Here is an 18,145-nt window from a genome sequence, read left to right on the forward strand (position 1 = left end):
CGCCGTAACGCAAATGCTGGTCCCGTCCCGTCCCGTCCCTCACCCAATTCCCGCCACCCCCCGCGGCCCCCGCCGGGCGGGGAGGCACCGCCGCTTCCGCCGCGCCCCGTGCGTCACCGCCAGCGTTCGACGGCCCGTCCCGTGGTGCCCCGCGCGCGCTCCCGCTGATTGGCCGGGGCGGGCCGGGGCGGGAGGCGCGTGGTTCAAAGTCGGCGGCGGCGCGCGCGGCAGCGGCTGAGGCGAGCGGCGGGCGGTTGGCCCGAGCCCCGGAGCACCGCGGCCGGCGCTTCGCCTCTCTCCCGAGCCCCCCGGCAGGTTTCGCGCGTTGGCCCGCCATGGCTTCCCTCGGCTTCCAGGGCGGCGGCGCTAAGAAGGAGGAGAAGGGCAAGAACATCCAGGTGGTGGTGCGGTGCAGGTAGGCGCGGCGGCCTTCCCCCGGGCGAGCGCTGGAGCCGGCGTGATCCCTCCGGGTTTCGGGTCTGGAGCGTTTGCTGCGCTGTGCGCAGTGCCCGGCGGGCCCGTGACAGGGTGCGGACGGGGCGCCGTGCGGCCCCGGCTCTGCCCCGCTGCAGCCCGGCGGCTCCGGGGAAAGGGGGCGGCGTGGTGTCCTCCCGGTACGGGGTTATTAGAGAGTCCGCCGCTGCCCCCCAGCTCGGTGCTGCGCCTTGAAACGCCTGTCCGAGGCGTTAACCCTGCGGTGTGGCGGGTCCCGGCAGCCCGCAGGGACGGTGGCCGCTTCCGCAAAATTAATGCGATGAATAATCTCCTACATCTTAAAAAGGCAAAAAATTGCGGTTTTCTATCTTGATTCGGTGCGCGGCCAGCGTGAAGCTGTGTGGGAAGGCTAAGAAGAGCTAGGTGAGAGTTAGTGTGACCGATATTCGTGACACAGAAAAAACAAACTGCATTTCGTTTTTCTACCAGATTCTCTGGGAAGCCGCTACAGTTCAACAGCTAATAAAACTTTTGCTACAGCCGCTTTCATATGTCTTTCGTATAACTTCAGTGATGCAGACTCTTTGAAATCAGACAAGAAACTATGGGGGTCAACTTCTTAAGTAATAATGATCAATTATCTTGGTCGCTGAGATTAATTTATTTTTTTGTATGATATGACAAACTTAACGTGCCATAAAACTAGGCTCTCTTTGTAATTTTGAGGTGACTTTAAAGACTGATACTAGATTTGAAATGTTCTTCAAGCGTTGCTTGTTAAAACTAATACTCCTGGTGGGTTAAGAATAGTGTTCAAAATACCTTTGGAAGTGTGGGGTTTTTTGAGCCAGATCTGCAAATGCTAGCATATATATTATTGTTATTAATGCCTTTTGCAATCACTATATCCTCATGCTTATACTTTTATAAATTCACCATGAAAAAAATTAAAAGTGATTTTTCTCTTATTTTTGCAACACAACTAAAGAGCTGCTGAAACAAATGTGTTGGTGAAGATTCTGATGGAAATCAAGGCTATTGCAAAAGAATAATTATTGAAGCAATTGAGTTTGAAGCACTGTCAAGAGCAATCATTTTCTTTTTCATCTGATTAGTCTCAATTGTGCTGGAGTAGCCTCACTAAATGTATATTTTAATTAAATATAACGCTCAATATGACAGTAGTGTTAGGATTGTCCACGGTGTAGTGTTCTGCTTTTGTTGCAACTCAGATCAAGTCCTATATCAAGATATAGTCTCTAAACCCTAAAAATTTTCTACGTCACCCTTACTCTTGCCTCTTGTACAGTTTTTCTTTTTGAATAGAGCTTCAGTGTGTTTGAGCTAGTAAATGTTCCTTCCACTTTTCTTTTTTCTTCTGCATCAGTCAGGTTCTGCTTATCTTATGGATGGGTAGATATATGCAATTGTCTTAATTTCCTTCCAAAACCTGATGTGTCTGAGCTTATCAAAAACATTTTCAAGCAACACATTCGCTATGCTTTGGTAAAAAATGAATTTGGAAAGTCAAAATGTGTCTATTAGCATTGTTAATATGCATGTTAATATGCTTTACACCTGAGGGCATGAGCCTGTGATCAAATGCCACTGTGGCATTCCAGGTTGCTGCTTGTGTAGTGGCTCATGACAGTGACCTGCATGTGAGCTCCAGCCCAGCTGAATTGTTCCCTGATCTCACAGCTGTGGGCTATTGAACCATAAGGCTCCTGCATTTGACTGGTGAGCTGTTATATCATTACAGAGCAGAACATAGTCATTGTTCAGCCTCCTACTCTTTTAAAAGTCACAAAACTGAAGCTGTAACTTGCCCCTGTAACCAAGATTTTAGTCATCATCTGTTGTCACCACTCGTCTTGCACCAAAGTGTCTAGTGGTCTTTCTAGTATCTAACACTTCAGCCTCAGTGCTTTGTTGAGGAAGAAATGTTAGCCACAAGAGCCAGGAAACTCCTGACACCTCTGTTACCTTTTACTGAGTTTTATGTAAAGTTATGTGGACTTTTTTCCTGCCAAATCCAATGCTTTGTCTGTCTTATTAAATTCTATTCAAATGCATCAGCACTATAAAGGTTCTGGTATTGCTGTCTACTGTTCTGCTATTAGCAGGGTCTGTTAGTATTTCTGGTGCTTTAGAGTGTTGTCTCATCAGTGCGAGATGTAGACTTCATTGCTTGTGTAAATGAAAAAGGAAATATTTAAAGTTAGCTCGATTCACTATTGCCTTAACTTTCATTAATAAATTTTTCCTTTTTTGAAGGCTCTCGTTTATACAACTACTCGGTATCTTTAATCTTCCACCCCCCCTGCAATTGAACAACATTTTCTAATGCAAGTTAGCTGTGTGCGCATCTAAATGATCTTAAAAGTGTTTATGGATTTGTTAAAAAATACATATGTAAACAAACTAAAAGCTATAGCTACTTGGGTTGTCCTACAGTGGGCGGAAGGAGAAACAAGGTCTGGGAACTGCCAAATTGTGGCAGCTTTTCCTTAAACAATTAAACAAATTAAGTTAAAAGATTTGTGTTCCTTTTACCTAATTGTACTACTCTGGATCCTTAAACTGAGTGATATTACTGCTTTGTCAGTTTATGTTCTTGTTAGCAATGGTATCAACCTGATATTCTTGACTCCTGCCTTTTTAGGCCTTTTAATGCCTCAGAACGCAAAGCAAGCTCCTATGCTGTTGTAGACTGTGACCAAGCAAGAAAGGAAGTCAGTGTCCGCACTGGAGGAGTGACTGATAAGACATCAAGGAAGACTTACACGTTTGATATGGTAACTGTTTGTCAAGTGGGGGACTTACAGAAACTGGCTCAGATACTTTTCTGCTCTGGTCTGATGACTGTGCTGTGTGATGCTACACATTACTGTATGGATAAATGGATGTGTTGTCTTTGCCTCAACAGGTTTTTGGAGCTCAGGCAAAGCAGATTGATGTATACCGGAGTGTGGTGTGTCCCATTTTGGATGAAGTTATTATGGGCTACAACTGTACAGTGTTTGCGTAAGTAAGCCAATAATTATTAACAGGAACCTTTATTTGAATTTTAGTTTCTAGTTACAATTTAATTTTTTATTCTCACAGTTATGGCCAAACTGGTACTGGTAAGACTTTCACGATGGAAGGAGAGCGGTCACCCAATGAGGAATATACTTGGGAAGAGGTATACTTTTCACTCCTGAGATTTCTCATCTGTATTATAGTTCAAAGTTAGAAATTGCAGAAGGCTAAAGAAAACCTATAGTTGATGCTTTCGAATCCTGAAGTGACTTTCCTTAAATGTTTGTAAACTAACAAATGGTCTCATTCATTTATATGAAAACCAAAACTTTACATCTTTAAGCAAGAGTACATGTCTTGGCGATTTTTATGTAGGAGATGATCTTTGTCCAAGGTATTCTTACTTATATCAAACCAGACTATTTAGCTGAAACTTCACCCCCCACCCCCAAATCTCTTTTAGTACTTCTATGTATTAAATATTTCACTTCACTTTATAGGATCCACTAGCAGGTATAATACCCCGTACACTGCATCAAATATTTGAAAAACTCACAGAGAATGGTACTGAATTTTCAGTCAAAGTCTCTCTTTTGGAAATCTATAATGAGGAGCTTTTTGATCTTCTGAATCCTACTCCTGATGTTGGAGAAAGACTACAGATGTTTGATGACCCTCGAAACAAGGTTAGTGCTGTCCTCCAAAATTTGTTAGCTTAAAGCTTTCAGAGTTGTTGAGAGATGTATAAGCATGCATTATTTTCTGACAGAGGGGTGTAATTATTAAAGGCTTGGAAGAAATAACTGTACACAACAAAAATGAAGTCTACCAAATCCTGGAAAGGGGTGCAGCAAAAAGAACGACTGCAGCTACTTACTTGAATGCATATTCAAGGTACAAATCTTTCCTGTTTCAGAAACTGTTTTGTTCTTGTTTTATTAAACAGGATCTTACTGAAGAAGTAAAAGATGTAGCTAATGCAAACCTGGCATGATCTTGAGATTATGTATGGCAGTTCAGACTGCCAAATGTGGGTTAGAAAGCCATAGTTAGAACTTCTTTATCACATCCTGTGGGGTGATTCTAATAGTGCACGAATACACCTTTATTAGAGGTGAGTTGTCTGTCTTCTACCTGTTATGGGTGGTTGGGTTTTTTTTTGCCAGTCCTGTTTACTAAATAAGAACTTGGTGTAAGAGTTTCAAGTATCCTTTCCTCTCCTCAGCAGCAGTAGAAAATGGTATATTAGGATTTGTTACTGAAGTTGGAATTTCTAAATACTGCTAAGATCTGTTTTTGACAGGTCAACACAAGACTTTCTTTTCAAACCCCAGCTTCTGAAAACTTGCAAACTGGATTGTGGAAGTTGGGGATAAGATTGAGGGGGCTTTTTGTATGGCAGTGCAGGCTACTTTATATGATTGCAGCTTGTAATCAGTGTGTAGTGGAGACACCTTGGTCAAAAATCATAGGATCATAGAATGGTTAGAGTTGGAAGGGACCTTAAAGATCATCGAGTTCCAACCCCCCTGCCATGGGCCGGGACACCTCCACTACAGCGGGTTGCTCAAAGCCCCATCCAGCCTGGCCTTGAACACTTCCAGGGATGGGGCATCCACAACTTCCCTGGGCAGTCTGTTCCAGTGCCTCACCACCCTCACAGTAAAGAATTTCTTTCTGGTATCTAACCTAAATCTCCCCTCTTCCAATTTAAAACCATTACCCCTTGTCCTGTCACTACACTTCCTGACAAAAGAATATCATTGTTTATTACTGATTTCTGACTCCTGAACTGCAGATGTGATATCCATGTCACTGTGAACAAGGAGTGATCCAGAGTTGCAATGAGCAAGGAACACCCTGCCTGTGGTATATTTTAAGTTAAAGATATACTGAGCACATCTGTCTACTGGTACATGGGTATTTCACTACTGCAGATTAGAACACAGAGCTAATTTCATCTGACGTTACAGGGAATTTAGAGAATTCATTCTGCCTGAGCTGTTGTTTTATATATGATCAAACTATTGTAATTTGACGCCTATGGTTTTACAATTGGAAGCTGACATGTATAGAAAAACTTATTAAAGGAATAAGCTCAAATCATCTTAAACTGTACTACTGTCTTGAATGAAAATTGAATTTAACTTCCAAATTTTTAATACTGGATTCAGCTTCTTGCCGATTTTCTTAGTCTGAACAAAGAAAACTAAATTTCTTAATCTCATGTTCTGTAAAACCGTTCTTGGTGTATTGACTAAAATCTACAAGCCAGTTTTCTTGACATGTCTGTGAGTTGAGAACACACAAATGTAAACATAAGTGAGTGTTTCTCTTGGTTTTGTTGAAATAAGATAAAATTTACCAGGATTGAATGAGGCAAACATCATTCAGTTGCTTTTAAGTACCCTATTCATATGTATACACATAAAAATACACTTGGTAGAATAATTTTGTGTATTGAAAATGCATATGTGTTCCCTAAAAAGAGCATGGACACCTAACTTGCAGCAGTGTCATGTAGAGGCAGATCATTGGGCTGCAATGGGATGTCTGTCTGAAACTGAATTCTTTTATAGCCGTTCCCACTCTGTGTTTTCGATTACCATCCATATGAAAGAAACGACGGTAGATGGAGAAGAACTTGTTAAGATCGGGAAGCTAAACTTGGTAAGTGTTTGAACTGAACATCTGCAACACTATGGGGCAAGCATTCTTCAGGGTGATTTGAGACAGAACGTGGTGTTCTTCTCTTTCAGGTTGATCTTGCAGGAAGTGAAAACATTGGTCGGTCTGGGGCAGTTGACAAAAGAGCTCGTGAAGCTGGAAATATCAATCAGTCTCTCCTGACACTAGGGAGAGTTATTACTGCTCTAGTAGAAAGAGCCCCACATATTCCATACAGGGAATCTAAACTCACGAGAATCCTTCAAGACTCTCTTGGAGGACGAACAAAAACATCAATAATTGCCACAGTTTCTCCTGCATCTATAAATCTTGAGGTAAATTTAAGCCTGAAAATCTATTCCTAAAATAGATATTATATTTTGCTAATGATACAAAAATCAGTTAATTCCTCAGCTTGACCTAGTGTTACATCTGTTTATCACAGGAAACACTGAGTACACTGGAGTATGCCCATAGAGCAAAGAACATAATGAACAAGCCTGAAGTTAATCAGAAGCTAACAAAAAAAGCTCTTATTAAGGTAAGCTAGACATATATCTTCACAGGTGAAGTTACAGGTTAGGTTTGATTCTGTTAACATGGCTTTTGCTATGCAGGAATTAAGAAGTTGTGGAGAAGCTGTAACTAATAGCAGTGCTTTTCTGAGGTGATTTTAATCACTGAACTGATGCTTTTGAACTAAGCTGCTCTACTGGTACAGCATTAGTTACTTTGCAGATACTGAACCTGTTGCGAAGACAAAAACTGGATAGAGAGGACTTGCTACTAGCTGTGATTTGTGTATGGATTTCCTGCTTACAAGTTAGTGAAGAGCTGCTCAATGACACTGGACTCTCTTTCTGGGCTTGCTGTATTAGCAGCTTCATTCCCTAGAAAGCACCTGAATTAAAGTGAATTTGTCACTAAGTCTGAACAAAGAGCCAATATAAGGCAGCTGACTGCTACTAGAGAAGCTGTGATTCCCATTGCAAGCTGTTATATGCAACTGGGTACGGTTCAGATGGGAGGTTTCAATCTCTACATATACCGAATGTTATGGACTTAAATGGTGCTATACTGAATTTACTTGGAAAAGAAGTGCTTTGTTCCTATGCTTATGCAAAACTTCCATAAAACATCGTCTTCGTGAAGTATCCATTAATCTAAATCTTGGAAGTAAAGTAGAAATTTTCAGCTTTACATGTGATCATTTCTTTATGCAGGAATACACTGAAGAGATTGAGCGCCTGAAGCGAGACCTTGCTGCTGCACGAGAAAAAAATGGAGTCTATATTTCCCTTGAAAATTATGAGTATGTCTTCAAAATCTCTATAACATGGCTAGCAACAAATTTCAGATACTGCTACCTATCTGTATACAGAAATGCTTTCAGATCTATTTTCACACTGGAAAATTTAAGATAGGAGAATTTGACTGGGCAGTTTGTTCTTTAGAAATTAATTATTACACAGGTAGAAGCCTAAAGAGTAGGTTTGCGCTGAGCATCTTATTTTTATGTGGAACTTGCCATAAGTATAGCCAGGATACAGATTTACACCATGCAGCCTTTCTTTCAGTGGAAGCTCATATAGGAGAGCAAACTTAGTATATTTTACTTCCATTTGTAAGAGGGCTACTTTACACAGAAAGTTTACAATGGAAAATTGTCTTAAATCCTTTCTGTGTTAAGTGAAAATTACCTGCTTTTCGTACATAGGTTAGCAATACTTATTTTTCAAAATTACTGAATGTGTAGTATAAAAACCAGTAGCTAATCTTGAAATCAGCTGTTACTTGACTAATTTCTTTGTTTTAATCCTTGCTTGAGAGCCCTTAATGGGAAGTTGACAGTTCAGGAAGAACAAATTGCAGAATATATTGATAAAATCAGCATCATGGAGGAAGAAATGAAAAGGGTAAGTAATGTTCCTCAACTGTGGGTTGAATTGCCAAAAAAATGAAAGAAATCTTTAGGGAAGGAGGAAAAAAGTTTGAGCAAAGAATAATCAGAGGTTTTGTTCTTAGAGTTCCCTCATTAGTCAAGAGTGGAAGCTTCCTAATACTTAAAGTTGTGAAGTTGAAATACCATATATGAAGTTGCGGAATACAATGTTGTTGTGTTGTTTGTTTTTTTTTTTTTTAAAGCTGTTTTAATGTCTACCACTTTACCTTTCATCTGCTTTGCTGGGTTTTCAGCAAAAGTCTGCTTGTCCAATAGTATCATCTCAGTTGGCAGATACCTACTTAGGAGCAAAGAATGAGGAAATGGAGGAAAAGGTGATGAGCTCCCATTAACAAATTACACAGAAAATGTGAGCTTCCTTTTTAAAAGAAATGCAGATATTAATTTGCTGGAATATGTAACTACTCTGTTTAATCAGCTTTACTGACTCTGTTTTTCATTCTACCTGCTTAGGTTTGTTTACTGTGGGTTGTTTGGAGTTTTTTTTCCCTTGTGCTGTAAGAATTGTTTGGCCTTGTGGTTTGAGTGGGGAAGCAAGGGATTATTACAGCAAAAATGGTGCTGGTATGTGATATTTTTGGTGAATACAGGGATTATACAATTCTCTGGCCTAGGTTTCAGATCTCTCAATCTTACAGCTGAAAGTACATTAGTAGATGGCAACTTGCCTTCTGGTATTGTAGCATAATTGGAGAGGTGTAAAGTGGGACTGTTGAACTTCTAAAAAGCAGTGTTGCCCTATTGATGTTTGTCTTCCACTTTAGATCACTGAACTATTCACAGTTAGTAAAAATGAACTTGAACAGTGTAAAACAGATCTGCAAATCAAGGAGAAAGAACTGGAAGAAACGCAGAAAGATCTGCACGAAACCAAGGTTCATCTGGCTGAAGAAGAGTATGTGGTTTCAGTTTTGGAAAACACTGAACAAAAACTTCATGGCACAGCTAGCAAGGTTGTCACAGTTCTTGCACCTAACTGTAATGGTAGCGTCCCGTGTTTAGGAGTTTCATGGGGTGTTCAAGGAAGTCATTGTAGCTAAAGCATGATGTGAGTGTGACAAAACCTGAATTTAAGATGGAAAACTAGAATTGGCTCTATAAATTATATTATGATGAAAAGCTACTAAAGATTGTAGGACTTTCTCTGTGATAATACTGACAGTTGACTGCTAAAGTCACACTGATTAGTTTGGATTAGTCTGGAACTACCTTTCCTTCAGGCCAGTTTGTCGTGAGAGTTCCAGTGCTTTGCAGTATTTATTGTCATAAGTTGTTTTGCTAAATGAGTAGTTTTCTTTACTAGAAACTTACGGCTGACTCTACAAAAGAGTAAGTTATATATAACTGGAGTAAAAAATAACGAAAAGCTTTGGTGAGATATGTGCAGTAATCTGCACTCACTGAGTGGATAATGGAAACTGTTGCCCTGTCATATCTATATTTTAGAGTACAGTTTTGATGTTTGTAGATTTGTTGTGATTATCAAAACAGACTTGATGTAGGGAGAGTGTCCTGCTAACTAGTACTGAAATCCTCTTGCTTGGGTTGAATGTTTACTGTTAAATCTTTCAGAAAAAGTTAAAGTGGTCAAGAATTTTTTTGTTTACTATTTTGTGATAAATGATACCTTAGTTCCTTAAATACTGGGGTTGTCATTTATTAATTCTCTAATTTCAAAGTCAGAAGGAATGGTCTCTAGTAGGTAACTTTCTTCCTGTGTTCTAAGGCTATAAATGACATAATACCGGGATTCACAACAGTTGTAACTTGATGAAGGGAAATACCTGTCTCTAGGGGGAGAACTTCTCTGGTAAATCAGAACTGCAGTTGCTTTTCCTTATGGAATATATGCTTGACTTCTTGTTCAAAGACTGACTAAAATAACTTTTAAAAAAATTGCAGTTACTTAGTACAGTTGAAGAAACTACAAAAGATGTGTCTGGTCTGCATGCGAAACTGGACCGTAAGAAGGCTGTTGATCAACACAATGCTGTTGTCCAAAATACATTTGCAGGACAAATGAATGTTTTGTTCAACAAAATACAAGATTCAGTTAGTGAAAACAGTTTGAAGCAGCAACAGATGTTGACATCTTACACAAACTTTATAGGTAAGTATAATATCTATGTCAGTACATCATCCTGGATTTGTGTAACAGTAGTTGCAAAGACAGTTTCTTAAAAGAGATCTGTTTTAGTAAGTGGAAGAGGCTTTATTTTAAGCAATGTTTTTAAGCAATGATTACAGTTGCACCAGTAATAATGTATCTGGGGTGATAAACAGCTTTCCTGTGCTGTAAGAGGCAATAAGGTGACAGTGGAATTTGGAAAAAAAAAATTTGTAACGCTTCTTGATTTCTTTTGTAGGTGACCTTCTGTCTACCAGTTCTTCAGCAGCTAATATTCTTGCATCAGTTGTAGCAGCATCTTTTGCCTCTGTAAAAGAATTGGTGTCTGCTGAAGTTTCTCACGTGTCCGAAAAAATAGCACAACATGAGAATCTGTCGCTTGGTTGTAAAGCTGAGCTGCTGGGATTAATTGTTAGTAAATTTACATACTCTTATGTTACTTAATGTATGAAACTGCCCTTGATCAAAAGGGGTTCTGTAAATACTGTATAGGGTTTTTTCCTGATGCTCTCTGTACCCGTCTCTGCTTCAGCACTTTGCCACGATCATGTCCCTCCCTGCTCCCCCTCCCGTGTCACCACCACAACCTGTAATGCACTATATAGCAAATAATATTAATAGCAGACTATGTGGATATGTACTTGGATAGCTTCTTACAAATGTAGATGAAGGAACAGTCACATCCTGGTTTACTTTTCTTTTTTTTTTTTTTTACCGCTGTTCTAGGAGGAACATACATCTGGATTACGAAGAGCTTTAAATAGCTTGACACCAATGGTAGAATTTGTCTTGAGGCTAAACTGTCAGTTTCAGAGTAACATGAAAAAATATTCTGCTGCGGTTGACGAGGTAATGCACATAACTTGTCTCTCAGCTTGTGCTCTTCTATTTGATTTAATTTACAGGTAACCCTTAAGTGATTTTTCTGTGATGTCAGTGTTTCCACTTTTGTTCTGGCCTTTTCTCCTTTATTCTGTACCCTGAGTTCTACCTTTTAGCTCTTTCTTTCAGACTTCTTTTCCACTTCTGAGTGTGGTGTATTTGCTTATTAGCTATATTGGCACAACTGCTTAGCGTGGATGATTAAAGCTATATGTAACAAATATTTGATAATATCCTTCATATAGTCTCTCCTATATTTAGAAAGCTAAAATAACCAATTTAGACATATTTAACGCATACAAGTCTTATCACTCCCAGTTTCACCTGCTTTCATACCAAACTTTCTCTGTAGTCACTTTGATTCCTGAGAAATGTGATAATGTATCTTGTTAACAATAAGTGCAGATAACACTGCACTTAAAAAAATCCTATGCTTCAACTTTTAGTCCTAGTCTATCTCGTGATGTTTATGCAGAACAAACCTCACTCTTTCGTTCCTTTTTCTGTTTTATTAAAAACCAAATCTATCTTCCTGGTGATGTGTTGCACTGACTGAAGAATTTCTCCCTTCTGTCAATTACAAGTCACATGAAATCAGCTCTCCTTGTCTAGAGGCTTTTTATTGGATTTCAGACTTAGACAGCAAATAGTCCATGGTTTACTAACTCTTGCTTCCTGCTCTTGTCTTAACCAAGTACCTTGTCTGTGTCTTCCTGTTTTGTCTACCTCACATACCAGATTGTGTCTTTGGTAAAGCCCACACCAAGTTCCAGTCTGTAACTTCAGATTCCTCTAAGTGTTATTTTTCATTTTTTATGCGCAACACTTAGTGCCTTTGACAATTTCCTTGGGGTAGAGCTTGTTTCTATATAAATTATGCTCGGGAAAAGTAGCCGGTTCTTACCTAAAGACAAATACCTAACTTTAAATAAAACTTTTTTCAAAGATGGAAGATCATAAAAGGGAAATGGATGCCTTCTTTGGAGATCTTTCTCTCACTCTGAAAAAATTACGGGAAGAAACAGCTAGTGTTTTTGCTCAGCTTCAGAATGATTGTGAGAGTTTAAAAGAAGAAGTGGAAGTGACGAGGTTGGCACATACAAAGGTATTCTTAGAGTAAGAAGAAACCCTAACACCAAGTGTAATGTCTTGCTTTAATTTAAACTCTTTGTAGCAGTAAAATGTTGTCGCTTCAGAAGAAATATTAGGACAGTAACTTGATGATCCTAATTCTTTTCAGCCTTTGTTGGGCTGCTTTAAGAAGCTTATGTAGGAATGTAACAAAAAAAACTTAGCCTTGTTCTGAGTACGTCCAGTACATCTGCCTTTACGTGTATGTCCAAAAGCAAAGTGTCTATATCTTCTCTACACAGAAATTGTACCTTCATATGTAGAATGACAAAGCTCTTTTATTTGCTGCATTTTTAATAAAGGCATTCAAGTACCCTTTAAGAATGTTAAAAAGTGCAGAATAATATTGAAATGTGTGACATTTTTCTTTATAGAGTGCAGCTGGATTAATGTCCTTGCTGCAAAGCCAGCTTGAGCTGTTTGCTCAGGAGACTCAGAAGAACTTAAATAATGTACTTGCAAAAAATGGAAGTGTGAAGACCACCATTGCTGCTGTGCAAGAAAATGTTCACTTGTAAGGAACAGATAAGTTTTGGTGTATGTTGATGCAAGATAAAACTATGTATGAAAAGGACTGCAAAATAGATGCTCTTTGTATTTATATGCTTATAAAATCTTCTGGACAAGGCTGTTAGAGCTGAGTTCTGGCACAGAATGTAGATGATAGTTCATCTTTCCCTAGAGTAAAAGGTAGCTCTACAAGGCTTTTCATCAAACTTCTCTCCAGAGCATATTGCAGATAAGAGACCATGATTTTGGGAGCAATATGCTGATGAACAGCCCTCAGTGCGGTTGGACTTCAGGACTTCATATCATAAAGGCTTATCTTGAAGTAAAATAGTGTATCTACTGCATATGCTTCATTCAGTTGCAGACTGAATAACTAAGGTCTTGCTAAAGTTGCTGGGTTTTAGTTTGGGGGGTGATGTTGGTTTGGTTTTTTGGTTTGTTTGGGTTTTTTCGTTTGGTTTGGGGGGGGGCGGAATTTAACAAACCTAGCACTCAAGAGTGCTGCAATTTGTACTGAATAGAGCCACAACATCATAATTAACTGGTTTGATAGAACCATGCTACTTCACTGATTCTGGTCTTAACACATTCTACACTTAAAAACATGCCAAATTCACCTTTCAAAAATTTCTGAACTGTTACAAATATGTTGTTGCAGGAAAACTACAAACCTAGTCAGCAGTACAACTTCCAATCACAGCAAATTTATTGCATCTCTGGATAATTTCTCTCAAGAGCTCAGGATCATAAATGATGAAAACAAAATTATTCTGGAAGAATCCACTGACCACTGTCAACAACTTCTCAGCAATCTCAAAAATGTGTCTCTGGATACTGATAAATGGGGTGAATTTACAAGTGCTCAGGTGGTCAACTTTGCCGATCGGCAGCTGTCATCTTTCACTGATGAGAGAGAGCAACTTCAGTGTTTCCAAAAGGTACCTATAGCCATTTGCAGTCTAATAACACATTCTGAAACATACATTTACAGCAGAACTTGGGGGGGGGGGGGGGGGAAGTTGTCACGTAGTCAGAACAAAATTGGGGTTTTTTTGAATCACCGCAGACTCATGTTACTCAGCTTAAATAGATGCAATTAAAGGAAATCAAAAGTTTAATTAAAGAGGAAGACTTTGAACTTAAAGTGCAAGTAATATCAAAAAAATGGTGCTGTGATGAATCCCATGTTGCTAACTTCCATTTGTAATTTGGGCTTTTTAACATCTTTTTAGTAGTATATTTCTCTAATTCTAAAGTACTGTCCTTGGGAGATTTGCACAATGATCAAATACAGACTATATTCTGGAGGATGCAAATTACTTTATTGGTCAGATGGATTACCATTATGGGAGAAAGCATTCATTGTAGGTATCTGCTAGTTCTTCCCACCCTTCTTGTTTTATTGTTATAATAAGTAATGAAATAGGCAAATCCAACATTTTGCTAACTTTCAGGAAAAAAAAAAAACCCAACTGTTAAAACATTTGCACTCTCAAGGCACCCCTGTATTTGTTATACCTACTGAACGCTACAGAAGTTTCATTCCAATGGGAATGGCTAAAAATATGTTTTCCTCCTTTTCCCCTACAAACACATAAATCTTCTAGTGCTTGCAGGATTTTCACTTTCGCTTGAATATCCTAATTCTGTGGAGGGTTGTGTATTGAAGCATGAAGAGCCTGATCTGAACGAGATGGAATCATCTCTTTTCTTATGAGTAGCTTTATAAAATGATCATACTATCTAAGAAAGTGACTCTCTTCTGAAGATAGCTCTCGAAATGAGAGTGTAGAACTGGCACTGAAACTTCTCAATTTGAGGTCTCAGCTGTTTCGTTTCAGGTCATGTCACTAATCATGCACCACATCTTAGAAAGGAGGCCATAACTTTACCTTTCCTGTTAAGTTGGTGATTTGGTTGGGGTTTTTTTTGTTTTGTTTTCAGGAAAATGAAGAAAACTGCAATAAAGTAATAGCTGAAATTGCTGACCATATTGGTAGACAAAAGGCTGCTGAGGAGAAGGTACTAAGTGGCCTTCTTGATCAGATAAAGGTTGATCAGGAGATACTTCTGGAGCAGAAGCTGGCACTTAATGAGGAAGCACAGCATGGGCTGACTCAGGTTAATGGTTTCCTGCAAGAGGACCTTAAAGTGGATATTCCAACAGGTATTTAAAGTAGGTTGGGGACAGAATGGTCTTATAGAAAGCAAGTTGAGTTGCAGAATTCGTAAGTTGAAGGTTAATGGGAACATAATGTAACTAGCAGCCTCACACCTTTTTTAAGGTGCGTGCTAAGAATGATGACTGAACAAAGCATGATTTCTGCATTGAGTTAATGTAAAATCAGGGATCTGTAATGAAAGCAAATGCTGAAAGTGTTTAATAGTGCCTTTCACTAGTGTACAATCTTCATTAAAGGGACAACTCCACAGAGAAGAGACTACTTCTATCCAGTCACACTTGTGAGAACAGAACCCCGGGAACTTCTACTAGAGCAATTAAGGCAAAACCAATCAAAGCTCAATAATATGCTAAACGGTGTGACAAGGGAGGTGGAGCAGGATGCAGATCAGGTATGTGTATGAATGGCAAACGAGCCTCTTCAGTGAAGATTTTGCATCTTTAGGAGTTTTTTCATGCTACTGTGGAAAGCTGACTGGAGCCCCAGAGCTGTTGCAGCCTTTGTGTTTCACAGGGTACTAGGAGTCGCGTGTGCTGAGCTTCTGGCAAAAACAGTACCTTGAAAAATAAGAGAAGATATTAATAATTTAGACACTTTCATTTCTGTTTTTCAAAAATGAGAGTGCCATGACTTTTATAAATGTGATCATGCTTAGTAAATTCACCTATGAAATTCAGACATCAAATGCATTTTTCTGATAACTTCTTATTTAGGACCTGTTGGAAGAGGAGGAAGGGCTGCAAGGATCCTGTGAAAGCCTTGCTAGTGACAAATCCTTCATGGATACAAACATATGCTGCCATACAAATGGTGGTATTCCCTTTTTCCAGGTAACTTCCACAGATACTCCAAGCTGTGTATTTAAGAGTGAAGGAGAAGTATTGTTCTGTGATAGTGCTGTAGTCTAAAGTCACCTACTGTTGTGTAGTGTAGTCTTACAACTTCTCTAGATCCGGTAAAATATGCTTTGTGAACTTGAGCTAAAATAACAGCAGATTCTGATAACAATTAACAGCAGATAAAATAATGAAAATTCCTGACAAACTGGACAGACAGTAGAAAAATCCTCAGCAAATAATCCTGCATGAAAAAAGTCATAATTTGCTAGACATAAACACATGTGTTTTAATGGAAAAGCTGAAATTAGATATGGAGTATTTCCTTAGAGGCCAGATAAATATTAACATTCTTGGTTCTTCACTGATGGGGGGTTTTTTTGTTTGTTTGCTTGTTTTTTACTGTCTTCCTTCCCTTTGATCCTCTTGCTCTGCCGATGTATCTGTGTAAACCTCTGGTATATTAAGTTTGGGTTTGGCTTGGGAGGTGGGGGGGAGTGTATTTACTTGTCATGGATTCCTTAAAAGCAGCTGCTGAACTTCCAGATGTCTGCAATAAATCTCTTTAGTAAATGCGATATTAGAAACCTTTTTCAGGAGTTCTACCAACTCTTTTTTCCTCAGAACACTGTATACTGCATTGTACATGAACAAGTAGTCTTTAATTTCCTTGTATTCTCTTAACGTTGGGCCATTTTCTTTAAATCCCAGCACAAACGGAGTCACAAAAAGGATAAAGAGAACAAATCTGCAGCTACAGTGGAGAAGAACAAAATAGAGGATATGACAGAACAGTTTCTTCCCAAATCTAAGCCTCCTTTGAGATCACTGAACTAAGATGTACCCACTGCAGATCCATGTTTTGAAATACTTTTGTCTCATTGTCTACTGAGCCATGGCTTTCATTGGTTATTCTTGGTCTTTGTATATACTGATATATTGATGGGAGGTTGGATCAAAAGATTGGCCTGCCAGATGTCCTGCCTTTGTCCTGTTCTCATATGCTATAGCTTGCAAAGTATTAACAAACTTTTTTTTTTTTAATATTAAAAAAAACCAACCTGCAGATTATGGTGCTGTATGTTAAATAGATGTTTATGTTGTCAAGTAAGAGATCCTTTTCTGTTTCTCAGTAAATTTAGAACAGAGCAGAAAGGGATGTGGAAAAATGCTTTGTCAGCATTACCAGCTACCATTTTATTTTTTAATTAACTGTAAATAAGTGTTCTGTTTTTGTACCTGCTTTTTAGTCTGATTCCTGTTTCTATGAAGTAGATAGCTCTCTTTTGACTGGGATACCTCAAATAAATCATTGATTACATGGGAGAAAAAACTGTATAAGCACCTCCTTCAGAGCAGGACAAGCTTACATGACTTTCATCTTATATTTCCAGGTTTAATTTACCTAAAACATTAGCAGCTATCTCATAAGTCTTGTGCTGTCAGAAAAGGATGGTTTCTTCTCTTATTTCATAATAGACAATTGCTTTATTTTGGTGCCTCTTCAGTACATGAAAGCTAGTCTCACTGCTGGGTTTTGGGTTGTTGGCTTGTTTTTGTTTTGAACCCTGCTGTTCTATCTTCCTCTTGACCTGCAGCTGTGATGTCTTACCTTGGATATGATTTTGTCAACTACAGCTGACGTATTATAAACTGGCAGTGTTTCTTTTAAGGTGTAGATACTTGACATTAAAACATGCAAACCTGGTTACAAATCCAGCTCCTATGTTGTATAATATCAGTGAATTTCGTTGAATTTAATTTACATTGAAGCACTATTCTTAGCAAATTATCAAAGCATGATTTAAGAGATTGTTCATTTTTCTATATCTGGCTTGTAGGCTTAGGTTGACCTTTCTTCCAGTGGGTGGTTCGTGTGTCTATTTGCCTTTGAGCATGTCTGCCAACTAGATCCGCTTTGGGCACATTGCGGTCTTGCTGGTAGAGACAGAAAAAGGTAATTTGAAGTATGCCCTTGCACCAGTTCTCTGAACTCTAACATGAGATAGACCATTAATCAGTTGTGTAAGACTTGAGGCAGTGGAAGCTGCAGGACTGTTTCCTTCAGAGACTGTTTGGTGTATTGTCCAATTCTGGCACCAGAAACTTAACGGACTTGAGAACTGATTTGGTTTCCCTGGGTACAGGCACAGGCTGCTTTCCTGATAACTGGGAGCCTTAACAGCTGTATGAAATTCATGGACTGCTTGCATTGTGCTTTCTCTTTTTCTGAAGTGCCCCTCAGGGTCGAGTTGCCTTTTGGTTTGCAGCACTGGCATGGCAGATCACTGTTTCATTGCCCTGTTGCCCCGAGGTCACAGCAGCAAGCTGAAGAGGATGAGAAGTCTGATAGCAGAATCAATCCAGGTTCTCCAGTCTCCTCTCC

At 39.1% G+C, this 18,145-nt stretch overlaps 1 protein-coding gene across 1 annotated transcript; it reads left to right on the forward strand.

The window, feature by feature from the left end:
- The first annotated feature begins 335 nt into the window (after positions 1 to 335).
- Positions 336 to 17,488, forward strand: KIF11 (kinesin family member 11). Its single transcript, XM_074155125.1, has 22 exons — positions 336 to 415; positions 3,101 to 3,233; positions 3,365 to 3,462; positions 3,544 to 3,622; positions 3,960 to 4,145; positions 4,229 to 4,353; positions 6,039 to 6,129; positions 6,219 to 6,461; positions 6,572 to 6,667; positions 7,350 to 7,438; positions 7,955 to 8,042; positions 8,854 to 9,042; positions 9,992 to 10,199; positions 10,456 to 10,628; positions 10,944 to 11,066; positions 12,046 to 12,204; positions 12,605 to 12,744; positions 13,399 to 13,678; positions 14,685 to 14,907; positions 15,160 to 15,314; positions 15,637 to 15,753; positions 16,471 to 17,488. The coding sequence occupies exons 1-22, from the start codon at positions 336 to 338 to the stop codon at positions 16,594 to 16,596; spliced, it is 3,201 nt and encodes a 1,066-aa protein (XP_074011226.1). The 3' UTR covers positions 16,597 to 17,488.
- The last annotated feature ends 657 nt before the right edge of the window (positions 17,489 to 18,145 follow it).

This window comes from Numenius arquata, chromosome 10 (assembly GCF_964106895.1).
Source record: "Numenius arquata chromosome 10, bNumArq3.hap1.1, whole genome shotgun sequence".
Lineage (NCBI taxonomy): Eukaryota > Metazoa > Chordata > Aves > Charadriiformes > Scolopacidae > Numenius > Numenius arquata.